Below are 19,444 nucleotides of genomic sequence, written 5' to 3'. Positions count from 1 at the left end.
ACAAAAAAACCCAGACATAATAAAGCCAGTCTCTTAATCTGAGAAATCGGACAATGTCCCACTTTTCATGATTCATCTTATTTTGCTGGAGTGTTCCCGCTGCGTTTGCCTCACACTCAAGCGGCGTTTTTTTTTTACTCTTCGCCTTTGTCTCATGACAACTCCGAGCGACTTGTACTGTTAACAGGTCAATGGCGGTGCAAGGAGGTGAAGCTGAGTCCGTAATGAGTTGACACTTGGTTCCACATAAAAACACCTCACTGGCCTTCGAACCCACACAGCTGTGAAGCCCACAAGAATGCTAGCACATTATCCAACGCCCCCCGCTGCCTCACCTTTGTCTGCCTGCCACCTGACATTAGACTGCTTCACTTTGGCCTTGTTAGAGGTCCTCAGTGAGGTCACGGGGTAAGACTGGACACTTGTCAGCAGACGTAAATGACTAGTTTGTGAGTGAACAAGAAATTCATTTTTCCCCCTTGATCTGATTTTTATAGTCATTTATAGTCAAGTTTCTATGAAATACATATCCTTTGTTTAAATAAGATTATAATGCGGATAGAAAACCAACATTTTTTTTCCAGCTACTGGAAACTGGTGCAAGGTTTTATTTTCCTTTTTTCTGTTTATCTTCCACCTCTAGACAGCTGAGTTATCATTTTTCCTTCATTTTAACAATATTTTGTGGTTTGTGTGGGGTGAATATTTTCCCCTCCCGCTGGCTGTGTGATGACAGTATTTTCTATTGTTTTAGGCTGCGTATTTTGGGTACTCTCTGATCAAATCTGTTCAATATTTAACTCACAGGATGCACTGGAAAGAGTGGCTTCAGAATATCTCATTGGGTGGCCAACAGAAAGACATCCTGGAATAATCATGATCTTAAAATAAAACAGAACGAGAAATAGTCATTATTTGGGCAATTTTCTATCATTTTATTTTTAATTTACAAGGTAATTAAATGTATTTATTCATTTATTTTTATAATATTTTTTTTTACTATTAATATTATTATTATTGTTTTTACATTTAATAGCATTTCCCCTGCTACACTTTTTCTAACCCTGTATTGCAATGTGTCAAAATATTTAATATCGGTTGTTTCTGTGATATCTTGTGATATCGTCTATCTAAGTAGAAGAAAAATGGCAGTACAAATAACACAAGTGCCAAATTTGGAAATCACTTCCAAATGGATGATGTCAGAGAGACAGACAAAATTAATATATTTTGTGATTACCATGGCAATAATCCCACATGTAATTCCTGTGGTCAGGTATGTGTTGCATGTCTGAGATGTTAAATTATGAAAGTTCTCTAAACCCACTTAATTATTGTAGATACACAATAATACAACATTGTACTGAATTTTCAAGAGAGAAAACAGATAGTTTGTAATTATTGCCAAGCTTGGACGCTGACGCATTCTATCTCTGGCAATAAGGAGAGATAAGGCAGAAGCTGTGAATATGCTCTTTTCAATTCCATGTTCTTTTAACATGGTCCTCTCAAACTTCCTCAACCATGCCGGACTGTTTTTCCCTCCGTAAATCAAGGACAGTGGGGAGGACGAGGTGTGATTGCTTTCACACCCAGGAAATAATCACACCGGACCTGCCACAGCTCTGATTAAGACTGATAAATATCGACGAGCAGTTAATGAGATGTCAGGCAGGAACAAGGCCCTTCCCTTCATGCCTACTGATGACACCAATGGAGAGGAAAAATGACCTCGACTTGGCAATGTCATGACCATCTTCCATAAGCGCAAAGCACAAGCTATTAATTATCCTTAGTTGGTGAGCAAAATTATGGATGGCGCACCTGGGTTATTCACATCAAAAATATAGTGGCTAGCAGATGCTTGTTTGGATATTATTCTTCATAATTACATCAGCTAAACTGAGAATAATTATTGTTAATTTTCATTCACTACAGTGCTTTTTTTGGGGGGGGGGGTAACAGGTTCAGACAGGCATGTAGTCAACAAAAGGCTCCTCAATTAGCTGATTAAAGGATTATCTTAAATGTTTGTCTCTCATTGACTGTGCTACATAGAAGTAGATGCCGATCACCGAGCTTAAAGATTAAAACCTATCAATAAAATTCAAATACATACAGATTAACATTCCTATACAGAAGGCATTTATGTTTTTCGTTAGTGTAATGACACAGCACTATTTTTCAAATGTAAACATGCCTGAAGCCCTTTGCAAACACCGCAGTACACAAAACACCCTCAAAGACACAAACGCAAGCTCGCTAGACGTCTGCTGAACTGAGATGAGGACACGAGCTCAGCGGGGAGCTGGAAAAAAGTAAATTCATTATCTCACCAAGCATCATGTATGCATTGCTGCATGTGTGAGCTCTATTCCCCGGAGCAGCCAGCCCCAATGTCAGTGCGGTTTCATACTAGCACGTGATTTATGTGTCACCGTACTGGTATTACGCTCTGTTTACAGTAAATTAAGGCTCTATCTTTATAACTGCAGCCATGAGGACATCTTATCTTCCCAGGGCGGCATTTTGATGTGCCTGTTCAGTGGCCTCACAGCACCTGAAGGCTGCCATACCTCTCACGTGTGACAGATTCCCACCAACTGTCCAGCTTTGACCGTGAACTCCAGGTCCCCCCATGGTCCCTGGGCACAGTCCTGACGAATATTGTTTCCCTGGCAGACGTGCTCAACTCATCAGACAGAAAGACCATGCAGCTGCACCCAAACACCCAACAATAGGATGCTTGTTCTGGGGCAGAAAAGGCCGGGACCCCTTTTTTTTGGGGAAGGGGGCGATGTGAGCGGGTGGTCAAATATTTCAGGGGTTTTGCAATAGGATAATCCTCCGAGATGCTGCTGTGAATGGAGGCGCTCGTCTGCAAATTTCAGGAGCATTTGACAAAGTAAAAAACTCCTCCTTCCATTATAGAAATATGTAACTATTGAAGATTAACCCGCTCCATGTTCTGCCCAAGCACTTTCATATATGGCTATTTCCAAAAATTCTCTCTCTATGTATTTTTTTCAGTTTCTTTCTTTCTATTTTTAATCAATTTATATGAACTCATGGCTACTAAAGGGAGAAACAAGCTGAAATCAGTGGAACATAATGTATTGTTAAAGTAAAATAAATTATTCACAAAAAAAAAAAAAACACTGGGATGTGATAATCAGTTCGGTCAGGTCTGTATGAGTGCGTGTGTTGGGGGCGTTGAAGAGTGGTACAAAAGAAAGAGAAAAACTGGACTGAGCTGCTCTAATCAGACAGGAATATAATTAGCATCGTCATGACAGACAGCAAAATAATACAACAGCAGCACAAAATGTGATGCATGACACACCAAAATTTGCACTTTAGGGATGACAATTAAAAATGCAGTTTCTGGAAAAGATGTACACGTTTTGAAAAAAAAAACCTCTCTGATGACTCATATCATGCAGATCTCTTATTTTTTGTTATAAAAATTAAAAAAATTATTTGATTTATTTATTTACTTTCGTTTCACAAAGCCCTTAACTAAAGGAAGGAAATAAAGGTGCAGACAAGCACACACACACACACACACACAGATACACACACACACACACACACACACACACACACAGATACATACACAGAGGCACACACACACTTCTTTGTTGGAAGTATTTGCCAATTAGCAAGTTGTGGAGTTGGAGTGGTAATTAGGCTTTCCAGTCGGCTGGTGTCTCTGCACAGCTTAGCTGAGACAGGTCCGAAGCTAAACGCCTCGCTATTTGTCCAGCAATTATGTCAGGTCCCCATGTCACACTACAGACGTGACCAATTAGCTGTGCCAAGCCTAAGTGAAAGAGAAGGATTATGGCAGAGGAGATGGGGCAGGATGAAAAAGTAGACAGGGAACGGGTGTGGGGGTGTCTGGAGCTTGTGAGGGGGGAGAGTGAGGGATAGTCTGTGGAGAATAACAGAGAAGAAAGGGAGACAGAGTCTGGCTTTGAAAATGAGGGGCAGGAGTGGGTAAGGAGGGTGTAAGGGAGCGGATTTCTTTCTTTTTTTTTTTTTTTTCTATAGCTGTATGATCATGTATTGCATTGATCCTCGTCCTGACCGACATGTGGCTAAGACATGCTAATGCATAGCGATATTAATGCTAATGCCGCCTCACTGAACAAGTAGGGATAAGAAATTAATCTTTATTGACGTCTCAATAATTCTCCCTTGCATTATATGACATATTTTGATGAAACAAGCCTGCATACAATCAATATTCTCCAGCTTGGAGTAATGTGACACTATGTCAATAGCCGTAGGAAAGTATACAGAGCTCTAGTTCATCTTGGCATTGGTCCATATTTACTTCAAACTGACAGATTATACTACGTATCAAGCACTGAAGGAGCACCCGCTATCTGGGCTAGTCAAAACAACTCAGAACTTATGATATGGCCCCGAATCTGTCTCGGGGCACATGCAGTATAGTCGTGGTTCATTTCTTTTTCTTCACAAGGGGTTTCTTAAGTTTCCTCTTCAAAAGTGCTGCCACGATGGAAAAAGTAGAAGCTGGTTATGATACCAAATGACAGGATAGAAGAAATTGCAGATTATATGTCTGTGAAATGCTGCTGGACCTTCAATACATGTCAAGCAAGTCCATCATCAGATAACAACAGTGGAGAACAAGGGGCTGTAAAAGTTGGGGAGATCTGAGATGAAATTTATTCTGCCTGCTGCAACACAAAGAGAACCCCACATAATCCTCTGTTGAAACTTCACCACGCGCATCTTGGGGGGAGCGTTTCGAAAATATCTGCTCTACCCAGACACCGAGACCGCGCGATCCAAGACTCTGAATTTAATTGGACAGGGAAAGGGAGAAGAGGGGAGCCAGGGGACAAGGCAAGGGGTGGATGAGGTAGAATCTATGATCTGAGCATCTTTCCCTTTTTTGCTGGAAAACAAGACTGCTGGCTGAGTGCCTGCTGAGATGAGTGGAGCTCATATTAATTAGTGGGCTTGAAAGACAATATGGGGAGCTTCAGTGTTGCAAGTTATTGACATAACTCTACTGCGGATTGCAAACTTTTTGATTTGATTGTGACAACATGTCTTGAAAACTTGCAAGCCTGAGAGCAAATCGACCCTGTTGTGATGGTAACTTTTGAAAAACTACATATGATTTGTAATTACGCCGCTGCATTTTTTATTTTTTATTTTGGTATTCCTCTTGACAGATCTTTAATTTAAGTCAGCTAAATTTGGCAAACTACTTTCGAATAGTGGACTTTAACTCACAGTAACAACTCCAATATTGGCAAGAAACTTAACAACGAAAGGAGCATTAGAAATAGATGAACTCTGGGTAACTTCTCCCAAGGATCAATATCCATTCATCAGGTGCCTGTAGCTATAAAGATGAAATACAGCATTACAAAAAAATATATTTTTACAGACAGTGTTACACTAAACGTCCTCAGGCTTTTCCAAGGCAAAGGGAATAATGCAGCCTAAACCTGTCTGAAGCAAAAAAAAACCCATTAAATCAGAGATTTGGATGAAAAAATGAACAATCCCTACCTACAGGTACACTGAGCACATTAATAGAAATGTACCGAGTTGCACCTGGGAGTGTGGTGTGTTTATCTAAAGCTTATAGTTATCGGAATTGAGACTTTGGTGCCACTTAACCAACAAAAATATTTTACTGTGCCAACTGCTGAAAAACAACATGATGTCCTGGTAATGATTATAGGAATGAGAGACGGCCATAGATGATAAGCAGTGAAATTAAATGTTTGTCTTGGGCAATTGCTTGACTGAATAACATGTGTGTGATTATGAGTTGGCACGGTACCACATGTAGGGAACAATCTACTTCAAATCCACATGGATGAAGGATCAATTCAAAATGAAACACAAAGACTCAGTCAAGAGATCGGGTTACATTTCTTAAATAATTTAATTGCAAAAGGGTCTTTTAAAAATATTTCTACAAGAATGCATCATCATTTTTAGTAATTTGCTGTGTATGTCTGCACCATTAAATACATCTCAATGCTTTTCAAAGAGGAATTAACAATTGCATTTCTCTGCGCTTTATTCCGATCACTACACATGTACAGTACTCTCTGAAACATCTCGCTTCCTTGTACGAAGAGGGAGTTTTCAAAAGTGACCAAGACAGATTTGCCGTGAGCTTGTTGTAAGACTAAAAGAAAGGACAGAACCGCGTATATTTATTTAAAACAGACAACTGAAGAAAAGAAAGTTAGAAAGTTGCAAGTAAAAGGGCTCTGAGGGAGGGCGAGTGTGTGTGTTTGATGATCTGTTGAGGATGTAAAATAGGGGAAAGAAAGATGGAAGGAATGTTGGGATAGTTTGAATTCTATTGGCACACAAAGAGATAACCACATCTGACAAAGCCTAGTCTCTGCTGATCAAAAAATGTTTTTTGTATAAAATGGCAATCGTTTTAGTCCAAACACACACACACACACACACACACACACACACACACACACACACACACACACACTCACACAAACACAACAGTCCATCTTCGTTTTAGCAACTTGCAGTCAGGAAGATGAACAAATAAAAAAAAAAAAAAAACACATGAGAGCGAGAGCTTTTCCTCTGTGTGTATGTTAAATATTAAACACTCCCAAGAATGTGTGAAAAATCCACTTAATGATTAATTGTTTGCAGTTGATGTGTCGGCAGTTTAATCATTTTAAGATGTGCAACAGTGCCAGTTGAGCTCATCTCTCACGGCTGGTTGACTTCAGTGAACACAACTCCAGATCCCGGCACACCATGTGCACCTCATCAATACTTCATCCAAACTCCAAAGCACTGCCATTTTTCATGAGTGGGTATGTCTGCCATCTGATTGTGTTTAGCACCGATGTGCTGCCCCCCGCCCCTCCTGCCCCCACACCTCACCCCAACCACCCCCACCCTGTTGACTGTGTCTTGTTTGGTGCCACATGCATGTTTGCAACAGTGGGGCTTAGCTGATTGAATGATTGAGCTGAGTGGAGGAAGAGGGAGTGATGTTGTATATTCCTGAGAGACGTTGAGTGAAAGTGAGCTTCTGATTGCATTAATTCTGCTCTTCTGCCATCTCCAAATGTGTACACTCCATCACTCTCCTTCAATCAAAATGCTGTTTTGCTTTGTGAAAAACAAAACAATTCCTCAGAAATGATATCAAGACAAAAAAATAAAAATAAAAAAAATAAAATAAAATGTTTGCTCATCTAACAGGCACTTTGAGCACATTCTCATCATCATGGTAGCGTATCTTGTTGATGGTACCGGCTCTGCTGATTCTGAGCCATCATATCAGAAATCAGAACTGACACTCTGATGAAAACAATTGAAAATTTTGGGACTTATTTCCTGTATAGTGTGAGTACACAACTGTTAAAACTACTTTTCGATTGTGTAGTACAACTGTTATTGGTTACTAAGCCTTTTAAAGAGTGTACTAGCGGCAGTGAAAACATCTGTATGTGGAATAAGATGAAACAATAGAAAATGTGGAACACATTGCTGTTTTGCATAATATTCTGCATGGCTTTTGAAGGGTCTTAAGCGTGGCTGAAAAAAGTAATATGGCAAGACACACTGCAACATCACGCTATCATTACACACCAAGCTAATAATAGTCACATTTTGCATTGATCAGGACCCAACCCAAACAATTTGGAGACAGGAAGATCACACCAGTGATGCAGCCCCATCCCTTAATCCGCTACCTTCAAACACCCCTCTGTCACAAGCGCAAATAGTACGGTCTCCTCGATGCAGCTGCTATCATTTAGGATGAGGAGGGGGCTGTGGGTGGGAGGTGGGGGGGTGGCCTGCAGATTTTGGCTGTCTGCGTGCCAGGGCTGTTGATCCTGCACTGTACTAATCATGCAGCAGCCTGAAACAGGATGATTGCAGGCCAGACAGGAAATGAAGAGAGATAATGATAGGTCAGCTCACCGTATGTCTACGCTCGCTGCATGCTCGTATGCCCGCAATGCCAGATTGGCTGCTGCATTAATCGACCTGACAGACAAAGACCAATAGGTTTCTCTTCTGACAGCACTGGATTCTCTGATGAGATCTCGTTGCAGAGGGGCAAACTGCAGGTCTTGTGACGGAGCGTCGCCTCTGGGACAATTGAAATGATTGGCAGGTAGACTGCATCATCTCTGTACCTTTCCCCTAATGACTCTTAACCGTCCCACATTAGATGGGTTGGGAGGATCCTATTGTTGGAGGTGTTGGCAAATAAGTACAATTAAACCACAGAGATACATCATAGTGGTCTGCGGGGGGTTTTGAATTGAAAACAATGTGCCTGGAAGACAATTAGTTACAGCTCAGGTTCACAAATGCTCTTTATGTTGAGACTGAGGATGGATTGGGGGAAGATTAACATCCAGTTCAGGCGGCACACACAAACTTGAGCACACCTACACAGACACTAACACTACGATGGATGGAGAGCAAAAGGGCAACATGTTAGCAGCTCTCTAACCATGGGGTTATCTCCTCCTCTCTCAGTCCTGACTCCCCCCCCCCACCCATGTCTCTTCCTCCTTTTTCTTTCTGTTCATTTCACTCCGAATCATTTCACAACGACACTTCCATTTAGTCAAAACACCATTTTTCTTTTGTTATTTATCGTATTTTTGTTACAAAACATGTACAGGCTGTTTAGAACAACAACAAAAATACAATATCCAATTTATATGCAATTTCTTTTGTTTAATAGTCATCAATTCATTAGGTGAATCCTCTTGGAGTTTCTCTTCCTTCTGATTGTTCCAAGTCCACTGTCCCAAATGGCCTACAGTCCATCTGAGTGTTGGTGGGCGGGGCTGGGGGGGTTTGGCGGGCGAGGTACAAATAAATACATAGGGCAGGATGTCAAGAAATTAAAACAAGAATTTTGATTATTTCTAAATCCAGATAATAGTTAAGTAGAAAGTAAGGTGTCCGTTATGGTTTCTCTCATTTTCTGCATGATGCATATATATATAATTTTATATATATATGTGTGTATGTCCCAAGTTCATTGTTTTGGATTCAATAAAAAAGAATGTTTAACAGTTGTCCACAGAATATAGCGTAATTGTTTCAGATATATTTGCTCCTTGTCACGGTTCAGTTCATGCGTTAATTCTCCACAGTGGCAAATAGCGGAAGCCATACTGTACAGTATACTTGTGTGCAACCTGACACATCCACACATCCACGCACACTGAATCACGTACACTGAATCACACACACACACACACACACACACACACACACACACACAGACACAGACACAGACACACACACATACATACAAAAACGCACACAAAAGGCCAAGTGGTCTTTCTATAGTGTTGCCACAGTCCATGTCTCCCCTTAATCACATAAAGTGTCCAGTGGGGTTACTCAGGATTGGCCGGCCATTTTTAAACCTCAAATCTCCCAAAAAATTTGTAAGAAAGCCAAAAAAAAAAAAAAACAGGGGAAAAAAGAAAAAATGTAGTGTGGACAGACAAAAATAAAACATTTTTATGTGTAAAAACACACTTGATGAGCAGGTGATCCCAAGCTGTGGAACTATCCTAAGTCATTTCAGGTCAAAGTGAAGAGGTCATCTGGTGACCTCCTGAGGATTCAGCAGCCAAAACAAATGTCCAAAAATGTGGCTGCACTACTTTGACCTTCTTGACCTATGTCATGCTCTTAACCTTTGACCTCAGCCCGTCATATTTCCTCCTCCACCACCTCACCCGTCTCCAGCAAGTGCCCTTTTAGATAACACACCTTCAATATGAAGATGGAGAACAACACATGTGCACAGTAAAACAACTTCTATCAGGGAAAGAATTGTCCTCTATCTCCTGTGGGTCCAGAACACCTCTGTTTTTGTATAGTTTTTTTTTTTTTTTTTTTATGTGTGTGAACATTTGTTCACTTTTTTTTTTTTTTATACCCAGGGTGTTCGTACTTTTACTATATATTATGTCCATCAGAGCTGGGCCGAGGGGTCAAAGGGAAGGGCTCTTGCGTGAGGATCAGTGATCAGACGTTTCAGTTACAGGGCTAAGGCCAACCTTACTAAAACACACATGCATGCAAACGTCAACCCACACCAGAGCTGGTGAGGCACGCATGGGATATAAGGGGGTTAACTCTTTCTCCTCCTTCAAAAACACACAAATTCTGATTGGATGGAAAAAGAAACAATGACGAATAACAAAAAAAGCAGAAACAGGAAATGGAAGTGGTAATGAAATAAAGAAAAAAAAATATTCAGAGGCACCACAAGCCAGTTTCATAGCGTCTAAGTGGCAGAGATGGGTCAGGCAGCTAGGGTTTTCCAATGGCTCTCTCTGGCACAGTTCCTCCCCCCTTTTCCTGTCTGGCTGTCCTTCGACTGCATCGGTCTGTGTGTCCCGTCGCTCACACCTGAACAGGAAGTGTTTGGTTCATCTGTAGTCTCATGTCCTGAATGCTACCAAGAATCTTCTTCTGATGGCCAGCCAACGTCACCCCTATCCGCAGCAAGTCCCTGTGGAGTGAGAAGAAAGGAGAGGAAAAATAAGAACAGGTGGCTCTGTTATTAAAAAAAATAACTAAAGTAGACAAACATCACATGTCAGAAGTTGAAGTGCAAATTTCACTTTTCACAAGTAAACACACACTCTACCAGGTAGGAACAAGGACAGGCAAGCACCTTGGCAATCACCCGTAAAATGGCTTCCTTAGGGTATGTCAACAAAATGGGGACACTCATCCAGCTACAGCGAATGTTAGTCTTAATGCGACATACTTCTGTTGCCCGGCAGGTGGGCAAAGCGGAGGGGAGTCAAAGCCATAATGTGATAGTTAATGATTAAAGAGCAAACTTAACTACTGTTCGACAGCTGGCAGACTTCACAGAGTCCACACCAGTCTGCCACTTAGCTAAAGAAACACAGAAGCGGAGGTTTTTTTTTTTTTTTGCAATATATTAGCCAGATTACCCAGAATCCTGTCATTCATACTTAGAATGGGTCTGTGTGTCGGTAAATCAGCTTTAAGTTGGCCACTGTTGCACAACATTCTTCAATCAATGCTTAAAAATACTACAGCAAACAAGAATGGAAAATGTTAATGAGTCTTTTAGCCAAGGGCTCACACAAACTACCGCAAGTGTGATCTGTAAAGTAGAGGGCGTTAACCCAAGGTTGAGCAGGCAGTGGCAAAATATTACAATGTTGACATACAGTTGACATTACTACACCCTTAAAGAGGCCGGGGAGAGCGCACCTGCTTTGGCCGTCATTAGTCAAACGGCATAATCTAATCATCATGGTCATGTTGGTTTAACACTGCACAATAATATCACGAGAACCTCTCTTTTCCGCTCGCTTGTTTGATTTCCCTAGTCGATAGCTGAGGAGAGAGCGGACGGCGTCTGGGACAGCGATTAGCTGGCTGTTGGGGCTCTGCCACAGTCTGTGTCCTCTCCGTTCAGTTACACACACACACACATACACACACACACACAAACAAACAGTGGATAATCTAATATTACACGCAGACACCATACACTCTGCTTGTCTCATTGACTTTGTGGCCCTATCCATTTGAGTCCAAAACTGTGCACCTAAACCCACACATGAACAAGCACACTGACGCACATACAGTACGTGCATGTGCGCTCACATCCTCTCCAAAGCCAAATAAGGGTGAATCACTGCAATTTCACACAAATAAATGGTGTTTTTTTTGTTTTTTTTTTCATATTTCGCCATCTCCATCAGCACAGCGATGGAGGATGAAATGATAATAAATGGGCACCATTAGAGGAATTACTGGCCATTAAGGGCAACAGAGAGCCACAGTACACCACACCTGTCAGCCTGGCCAAATTGAAACAAATTACCCCCACCTCCATTGCCTATTATGCAGCTAATGAGGATGATTTATTTATCATTATAATTTTAATTCATTTATTTGATCATCACTGGCCTCCAATTTCCATGACTTCCATTACATCATTTCCTGTTTGTAAACACGGCAGGAGGCGGGTGAGTCGTCAAGGTCAACTGGAGATCGTAGTAAAGAAGCACCTACAAGTGCTCGCTGAACGACTGTACTCCACTGTTTAACCATGCATTTGTTGATTATGTGTCAGATCTGCTTTGTTTTTGAAGCGGGTGATTGTTACTAGTTAAACCCCCCCCCCCAATTACAAAATCCCTATTCTACAGTGAACCTATCCTGATTGGTCAATTACACACCAAATCACAGGAAAAGCATAGAAGAGTTTGTTTTCTCATTTCGTATTCCTACATAATCCCTCTCACGTCTCTCCTGGCAAATTTTGTTCCTGTAAATCTTGTTCATACTCACGCTCATTTTTAAAACTACTATTCTTCATACACTATAATAGCTGGGAACACATTACCGTAAAAGGCCTGATACTCTGTGTCTTCAAGGCAATGATTTATCTAGTTCAACAAATGCATTTCTGAACTGTCTGCTAAATGCACCAGAATGGTAAAATGGGCTTTATTTTCTTATGCTTTTTATCTGGTATTCATTTGATGTCTGAGCCCACTCAGAGCCCACTTTTCACATCTTATCATGTTTAATTTAGCCATGAGACTATTTTTATTCCCTCAAGGTCAATCTGTCTAACACTAATTTGACTCTCAAACTCAGCCCAGTCAATCACTTTAGGCCTGATTAGCTGGATCCTCTCTTTCTCTCTCTCCCTCTCTGCACTCACTCTGCTGTCATCTGGGCCACCAGGTCAAAGGAAGCAAATCCGGCGTTGACGAAGTTGTCACGGTAGCGGCTCATCTTGATGGCGTCCAGCCAGTCCCCCACAGTGGTGAAAGTGGTATAGTCTGGCACACAGCGGTCAAGCAAGGGCTGGGATACCCTACATGGGGGGGAGAGGGAGGGAGGAGGGAGAAAGAGAAACAGAGAGAGAGAGAGGGTTAAGGTCGTCACTCTACTGCCTCTACCGGCCAACCTCACCCCCAAACGCCCCCCGCTGAGCGCCACCTCTCCATTTCTCCACCTCTCCTCTCCCCTCTCCCCTCCTCTCCTCCACATGTAAGGAGATGTGTGCACATGTAAGGAGTTGGGTGAGGGCGTGGGCCGGGGTACTTTTATGACTGTGGAGAGACTGGCTGGAGGCTTGGGTGGGTGGGTGGATGCTGGCGCTGCAGCTGGTGAGGCGAGCTGGTGTGTGTTAGTAGAGCAAATGTCAAATCTGGTCTTGAATCATGAATAACACATTGTAATTTACATGGAACCAGATCAGATTTATATTAAGAACCTATAATAGTTTTCTATTTTTACAACAACAGGTGTCATAGTAACCAAGTGCGCATTTGTTCTTTTTTTTTTTTGTCAAGAATGCATTTATGTGGCAGTATGGAGATGTGCCTCATGAAACCCTAGAAATGTCTGGGTTGCACTCTTCCTGTTTGTTGGTTCCTGTTCTTCTGAGATGTCACTGTGTTGCAAGGGGACTGATAAGTCAGAAAAAACAAACTTGAAATCCAATCTGAGTGGTTGTATGGAGTTGCACTTTCAAACCACCAACAACTGTGGTTTGAATATGATCTGGGAAGATTGGATTTCATGCGGTTTAGCTGGTCAGCTCAAATCAGATTTGGGCTGCCGGTGCGAACATAGCTTAGGTCTATAAGCTATACGCTGTATAGTACACAATTACTGCATTTCAAATACATTCCCTCAAGATGCGTTTCTTTCTGACCAGGTTCCCTCGACAAAAGGATGCATGCAACATAATTCCACAGAGGTGGAAAGAAGTTTTGGGAAAATGGCTCATGATGGGAGAAATATCTGTGGAATGTAAACACAGATGTGTGTGGTTGCATATTTGGACTGACTCATGAACCTGTGGATGCTGACAATACATGGAAGGAGTGACTCACAAACCTGCATGCGTGTTTGACTGTGCATCTTTGTGTATATGAAACTATAACTTAGTAGTGTGTGTGTGTGTGTGTGTGTGTGTGTGTGTGTGTGTCTGTGTGTCTTTGTGTATCCCTGAAAATGTGTTTGAGGGTATTTTGCATGTTCCTGCACACCTGTTGACAATCTAAAAAAGGCCTTTCTAAAGAAGAAGCTAACCCACTGTGCTGATCAATGCTGCAGATAGAGGCCACCTTGGGAGTTTTAATAAAACTGCGCTGCTACAACTCCGAGCAAAGTGGAGCGGATGAACAAGAGAGGAGGGTGGAGATGGAGGGGGCGAGAGGGAGGTACGGGGGAGGTGAAGGAGGAGAAACAGATGAGGGACCAGGCGAAGAGAATGAGCACCACTGTCTCCCCTCCTCTCTGCTCTGTTGATCCCTGTCATCCTTTTTGATGGCATTAGATTCATTAACAATTAAAAGAGGAATGGAGAGAGAAAGAGGGAGAAAAGAGAAAAGGCATGGAGGGGGAGTTAATAACAGTGATACAGAGGCTCCATTGAGTGGTGTAGATGGAGTGATTTTTAATAAGGCCTGTGCTTCGGAGCCCAAGGCCTCAGGCCGTCGTTAACGCCAGACTCTGGCTCTTCTCTTAATGGAGTATTGTTAGCCCTCCTTCTAAAGTTGGCTTCAAAAGGGTCCAGACCATTCCCAGCCACATGTTAGCCACAAGCAGAAACACAGCAGGAAAGCTGGGTAATATTGTACGTTAGCTATTCAGACAGTTAAAGGCCAAGGCTAAATTCATGCTTGATTGCTGGGGCTGCCACGGTTTCACCACAGGGTTAGAGTAGAAAGATAAACACAGAAATGACTTGTGATGTCACCAATGCTCATTTCACTCTGTACGCTGCCAAGTACATGCAGTACACACAACTAAAGAACTTTGATGTCAGACAGTGTCAGCTAACCTCCAGCCACCCTTCAATGCCGACCAGGACGACAGTATCATCTCTCACTCCTCCCTTGTTAGGTTTGTCGGCAGGAGGCCACCTCTCCGCTGGCCCGTTTAAAATCTCGTTAGTGGCTAATTAAAAGGCGCTCCCATCTCTTTTTTGCATCGCCTTAATCGAGCTAATTAACCGCAAGCTTAATCTTCTAAGAACGTCACTCCGGTGGCCAACCGAGACCCTGGTTTCCCCCCTGAGCCCAACCAAGGATTGTCTGTGGCCCTCCCTCAAGACAGAAAGACCCTGATGCAGGGACAGATAGGTAGGTCACCCCCTCCTCTGCACTCCAACTCTGCCACCTTCTCTCCTCCAAATTCTTTCCAAGAAACAGGTTGCAGAGGAAGGTGGTGCAGCTAAATGTAGATGTGACATCACTGATTGAGCTCCCAGTCAGCAGGGGAGTTGCTTTAAGGGCTGCATTGAGCGATGGTAATTTGGATTTGCATAATGGCCCAGGCTGCATTTGTGAGAACCAGAGAGTTGTATGGGAAGAAATGTGCACTTTATAGGAGTTAAGAGATTGTTACAGCTGAGTCAGAGTGACTCACGCACACTGTATCAACTCGGATAAGGAATATTTACACAGTGGAAATCATTATCACAGGCGCTCTGGCTCAGGTGCAAACGAAATGACTTGGCTAGTACTCCCACGGCTGAAAAGTCAAGTGACTTCACTCAATAAACTAATGACCTTTTGCTGTAATCTATCATAAGAGTCCAGCTGGGCTCCTTCAAAATATGACTTAAGACAACCAGAGAAGATTTTTCCAAAACATTCAGCACTAATATCCATAATGCGATGACCATAATTAGACATGATTGCCCATTATGAAAATCACTAATCCACCTAATAAAACTCAACAAGGACCACCGGGGACACTAAGAAAAACAGAATCACAAGTTAAAGTCTATTTCTGCAATTACCTGCTCCAAAGAACCTCGAAAACATAGGGCATTTGCTGTAAAGCTTTGCTCGACACAGCTTCCATACTGATTCTGAACTTAATATGAGCAACATGCTTTGACTTACCCAGTGGACTGTGTGCTGTTGGTGACCACCTTGAGGCTGGCAGCATTGCGGATAAGCTTATCCAGCGTGGCCACAATCTGGGTGAATTTGGGCCGCAGGTTTCTCTCTTTTACCCAGCAGTCCAACATGAGCTGGTGCAGTGCTGTGGGGCAGTCCATGGGTGGGGGAAGTCGATAGTCCTGCTCCACGGCATTTATCACCTGAGGAAGGACGAGAGAGAAATCACAATCACTTCTAATCACCAAGTATGGTGTAGAGGGAGGACGAACTACAAAGAGAGAACAAGAGAGGGAGGACAGAAGAGGATGAATGAGGGAAATGATAGAGGACTGAGAGATAAACAGAAAAAAATCACCCTACGTGATACGAAGAAATAAAGGCCAGAGAAAAATTAGCTGTGAGGAGCAGTTGTACGTGTATATGTAGAGAGAGAATGACTTTTGGACAAAAAATGGCTGAAAAATATTACAGCTTTGTGAGAAAGACATCATAAACATCTACATTCATATAGGTGAAATTAAGTATGTGTATCACATCTTTGCTTACATCTTGATTGCTCATGTCCCAGTACGGCCGCTCGCCGTACGACATCACTTCCCACATGACGATGCCGTAGCTCCACACATCACTGGCTGAGGTGAACTTCCTGTAGGCGATCGCCTCAGGAGCTGTCCAGCGAATGGGGATTTTCCCTCCCTGTGGATATGCGAATGAGTAGGTGAGCATGAAATACTGGAGGGATGGAACACAAACACAGAGTCACACACATACAAGAGGGAGAGAGAGGGTGAGAAAAAACACAGTCCGAGGGAAACATTGATACACAACACATGGGCGCATGCTGTAGAACCCCAAACACCACGTACACACAAGGTTAGTAACACAGTTAGAGAAAATGAGGTGTACAAACACGTGATGAAGAATATTTAATGTGCTACAAACTGTATTTTTCAACATCAATATATCGCCATCATTTTTAGAATCCTTTCTTGTAAGTACCACACAAACTCATCCGTCATTCTTACTGACATATCCTCTGGGTGTTTTTGCTTTTTGTTCGCTACTAAAATGGATCTATATGTTTGAAGTGACTTTTCAATCACCCTTAATCACTTGTTTGGTGATCTGTCACTGTAACGTATTCAGCGGGCTTTAGCTGAGTTGCACAGGAATAAAAGATCCATTTTCGTGTTTGAGAAGCACAGTTGTACTGAATCTCAAATCCTATCAGCCTTGACGTGCTTTGCCACTTTTACATGTTGTGTTATGTCAGAAAAAGAGCCAGAATCAATATTTCATATCAGACACTCTAGTAATTTGTCAGCAAATGTTCTTGTAACATATTTTGCAAATCTGCCAAAGTTTCATTGGAAACACACAGCAGCACATCCAGGTTGAAAAGTTAACCAAAGCAACCAAAGTGTCCGTAATGCTGCGCTTTGGAAACACTTTCATGACTCCAAAATGTCATAAAAGCTGCAATCTAATTTTTTTTAGTCCATTGTTTTAACTGTTCTTATTTTTCTCTCCTGCATGCCATCCAGAGTGAGGAGAGAAAAATCTCCCTCTCTGCTCAGAATGGTCATGTCATGTGGGAACAGACTTGACACAGATCCATTTTTTGAATACACTCAATACACATGGCAATACTTGCCAATGTTGTGGATTCTTTTGTGAAAGGGGCCAAAATTTAAGCAACAGTGATGTATTTGATGTTAAAATGTTACATGTAGCACCTTTAAACATTGATTTCAAACATGAACACATATACACAAACACATACACATGTATGTACACACACTGACTCACCAGCGAGCTGGTGTAGGTGGGGTCTGTCGGGTCGTCCTCGAGGAAACGAGATAGGCCGAAGTCGGACACCTTACACACTAGATTACTGTTGACCAGGATGTTGCGGGCAGCCAAATCTCTGTGCACGTAGTTCATGTCTGACAGGTACTTCATGCCTGCTGCGATGCCACGCAGCATGCCAACCAGCTGGATCACTGTGAACTGCCCGTCATTGAGCTGGCAAAGGAAGAGAGAGAATGACAAGGATAAATTGGATTGTAGATCAAGGTTGCACATTCAAAGGAATATATGTTTTTCTCTCTTTTACTTTTATTTGTCCAACGTGTCTCTTACTTTCTTTGCATATGTTCTCTTACCTGCATAATTAATCTCCCATCACTTTTGCTCTGTGACATCTCTCTCCTGTCTACCCACCCACCCATCCTCCATTCCTCTCCTCTCTATATCCCCTTGTATCACTCCCCTTTCTCTGGCAGACAATGTATGGTGTGACTTTGAGGCAGAGATTCATTGGAGACTGAGCTCTTTGTAAATGTCACCAATTGCCTGGATGCAGCATTTGTAAGATATCCATTGTGGGCACTGCAGCAGAGCTTTTACGGCTCCAAAGAAAGTGAGATAACTAACGGTACGATCAAGGAGATTTGGATGGGCTTATTTGCTGGATAGGGTTGCATTAATGATAAAATCGCAGATCCATGTTTTATAAGGAGTAAGTCATATTAGAGCTCTTCTTGTGTGTAATGTGTGTGTGTGTTCATTTTTCTCACCCTTAGGAAAGAGTCCAGGGCCCCGTTCTCCATGAACTCGGTCACGATCATCACTGGCCGACTCTTGGTGACCACACCTTCCAGTCGGATAATGTTGGGGTGGTCGAACTGGCCCATGATGGAGGCCTCGGACAGGAAGTCTCGCCTCTGGCGGTCAGTGTAGCCCACCTTGAGGGTCTTGATGGCTACGATGATCTCCCGGCGCCCGGGCAGCTTGAGGCGACCGCGGCACACCTCGCCAAACTCTCCTGCGCGAGCCCAGGTGAGACGGGCAGAGAAACATCAAAAGAGGAAGAGGAGAGATGGAGGGAGAGAGAGAAAAAGAGGGAGGGGAGAGAGGCATGACGGAAGAGTGGAGGAGAGTGGGGGGAAAGAGGGAGAGGGGACAGTTAACTGGTTAGAACCAAGGAGCCAGGGAAGGGTAGCGGGAGGGTTGGGACAGGGGGAACTGCAAAGAGAAGCCAGGACTCTAGGCCAGTGTCAAGGGATGGAGCATACAGTGACTTTATGCTGTTAAGCTACGGATTAAAAGAAACAGCATGGTGAGTGTGAGGCATGATGATGGAATGTGAGATTTAGATGTAGAGTTGATTAAGAAAAAAATGCATGTTGAAATATGAAAAAAAAAATGGGTAAAGTAGGCTGATAGAGTGAGAGGAGCTGAGGGGGACAGAGGAGGAAGGGGCAAGGATCAGGGGGGTGGGGGTGGTGCTAAGCTTCGAAGGGGCTGGAGACATGGGCGCAGGTGGAGGAGATAGGTGGAGACAGAAGCTTAGGGGTTCTCGGGGTCGTGGACGCTTTACGTTTAGAGTCTACACCAAGCGTGTGCAAGAATGCAAGAAAAAATTAGGCAATGAGAGCGATATGTGTCGACACGGGTGCAAAGGTCACAGAATGGGGGAA

At 42.8% G+C, this 19,444-nt stretch overlaps 1 protein-coding gene across 8 annotated transcripts in view; it reads right to left on the bottom strand.

Annotated features, from left to right (window-relative positions):
• Positions 1-8,627: 8,627 nt before the first annotated feature.
• LOC111650047 (ephrin type-B receptor 3-like) overlaps positions 8,628-19,444 on the bottom strand; it is a 60,116-nt gene continuing 49,299 nt past the window's right edge. For 6 of the 8 annotated variants that reach the window (XM_087172207.1, XM_087172209.1, XM_023399824.2 and 3 more), the window contains exons 11-16: positions 18,542-18,789; positions 17,772-17,987; positions 16,509-16,658; positions 15,963-16,162; positions 12,758-12,913; positions 8,628-10,549 (exon numbers count right to left, since the gene is read on the bottom strand). In XM_087172207.1, the coding sequence (XP_087028333.1) occupies positions 10,441-10,549; positions 12,758-12,913; positions 15,963-16,162; positions 16,509-16,658; positions 17,772-17,987; positions 18,542-18,789 (1,079 nt within the window). In that variant the 3' untranslated portion in view covers positions 8,628-10,440. The remainder of the gene's footprint in view (positions 10,550-12,757; positions 12,914-15,962; positions 16,163-16,508; positions 16,659-17,771; positions 17,988-18,541; positions 18,790-19,444) is intronic. The other 2 variants (XM_087172210.1, XM_023399828.2) reach the window with 1 other exon arrangement.

Source organism: Seriola lalandi, unplaced genomic scaffold, assembly GCF_002814215.2.
Source record: "Seriola lalandi dorsalis isolate HSWRI2012SDOR001 ecotype SW California unplaced genomic scaffold, Sedor1 jcf7180002052122, whole genome shotgun sequence".
Lineage (NCBI taxonomy): Eukaryota > Metazoa > Chordata > Actinopteri > Carangiformes > Carangidae > Seriola > Seriola lalandi.
Note: the sequence above shows the minus strand (reverse complement) of the source record. Positions and strands in the feature narration are given on the sequence as shown.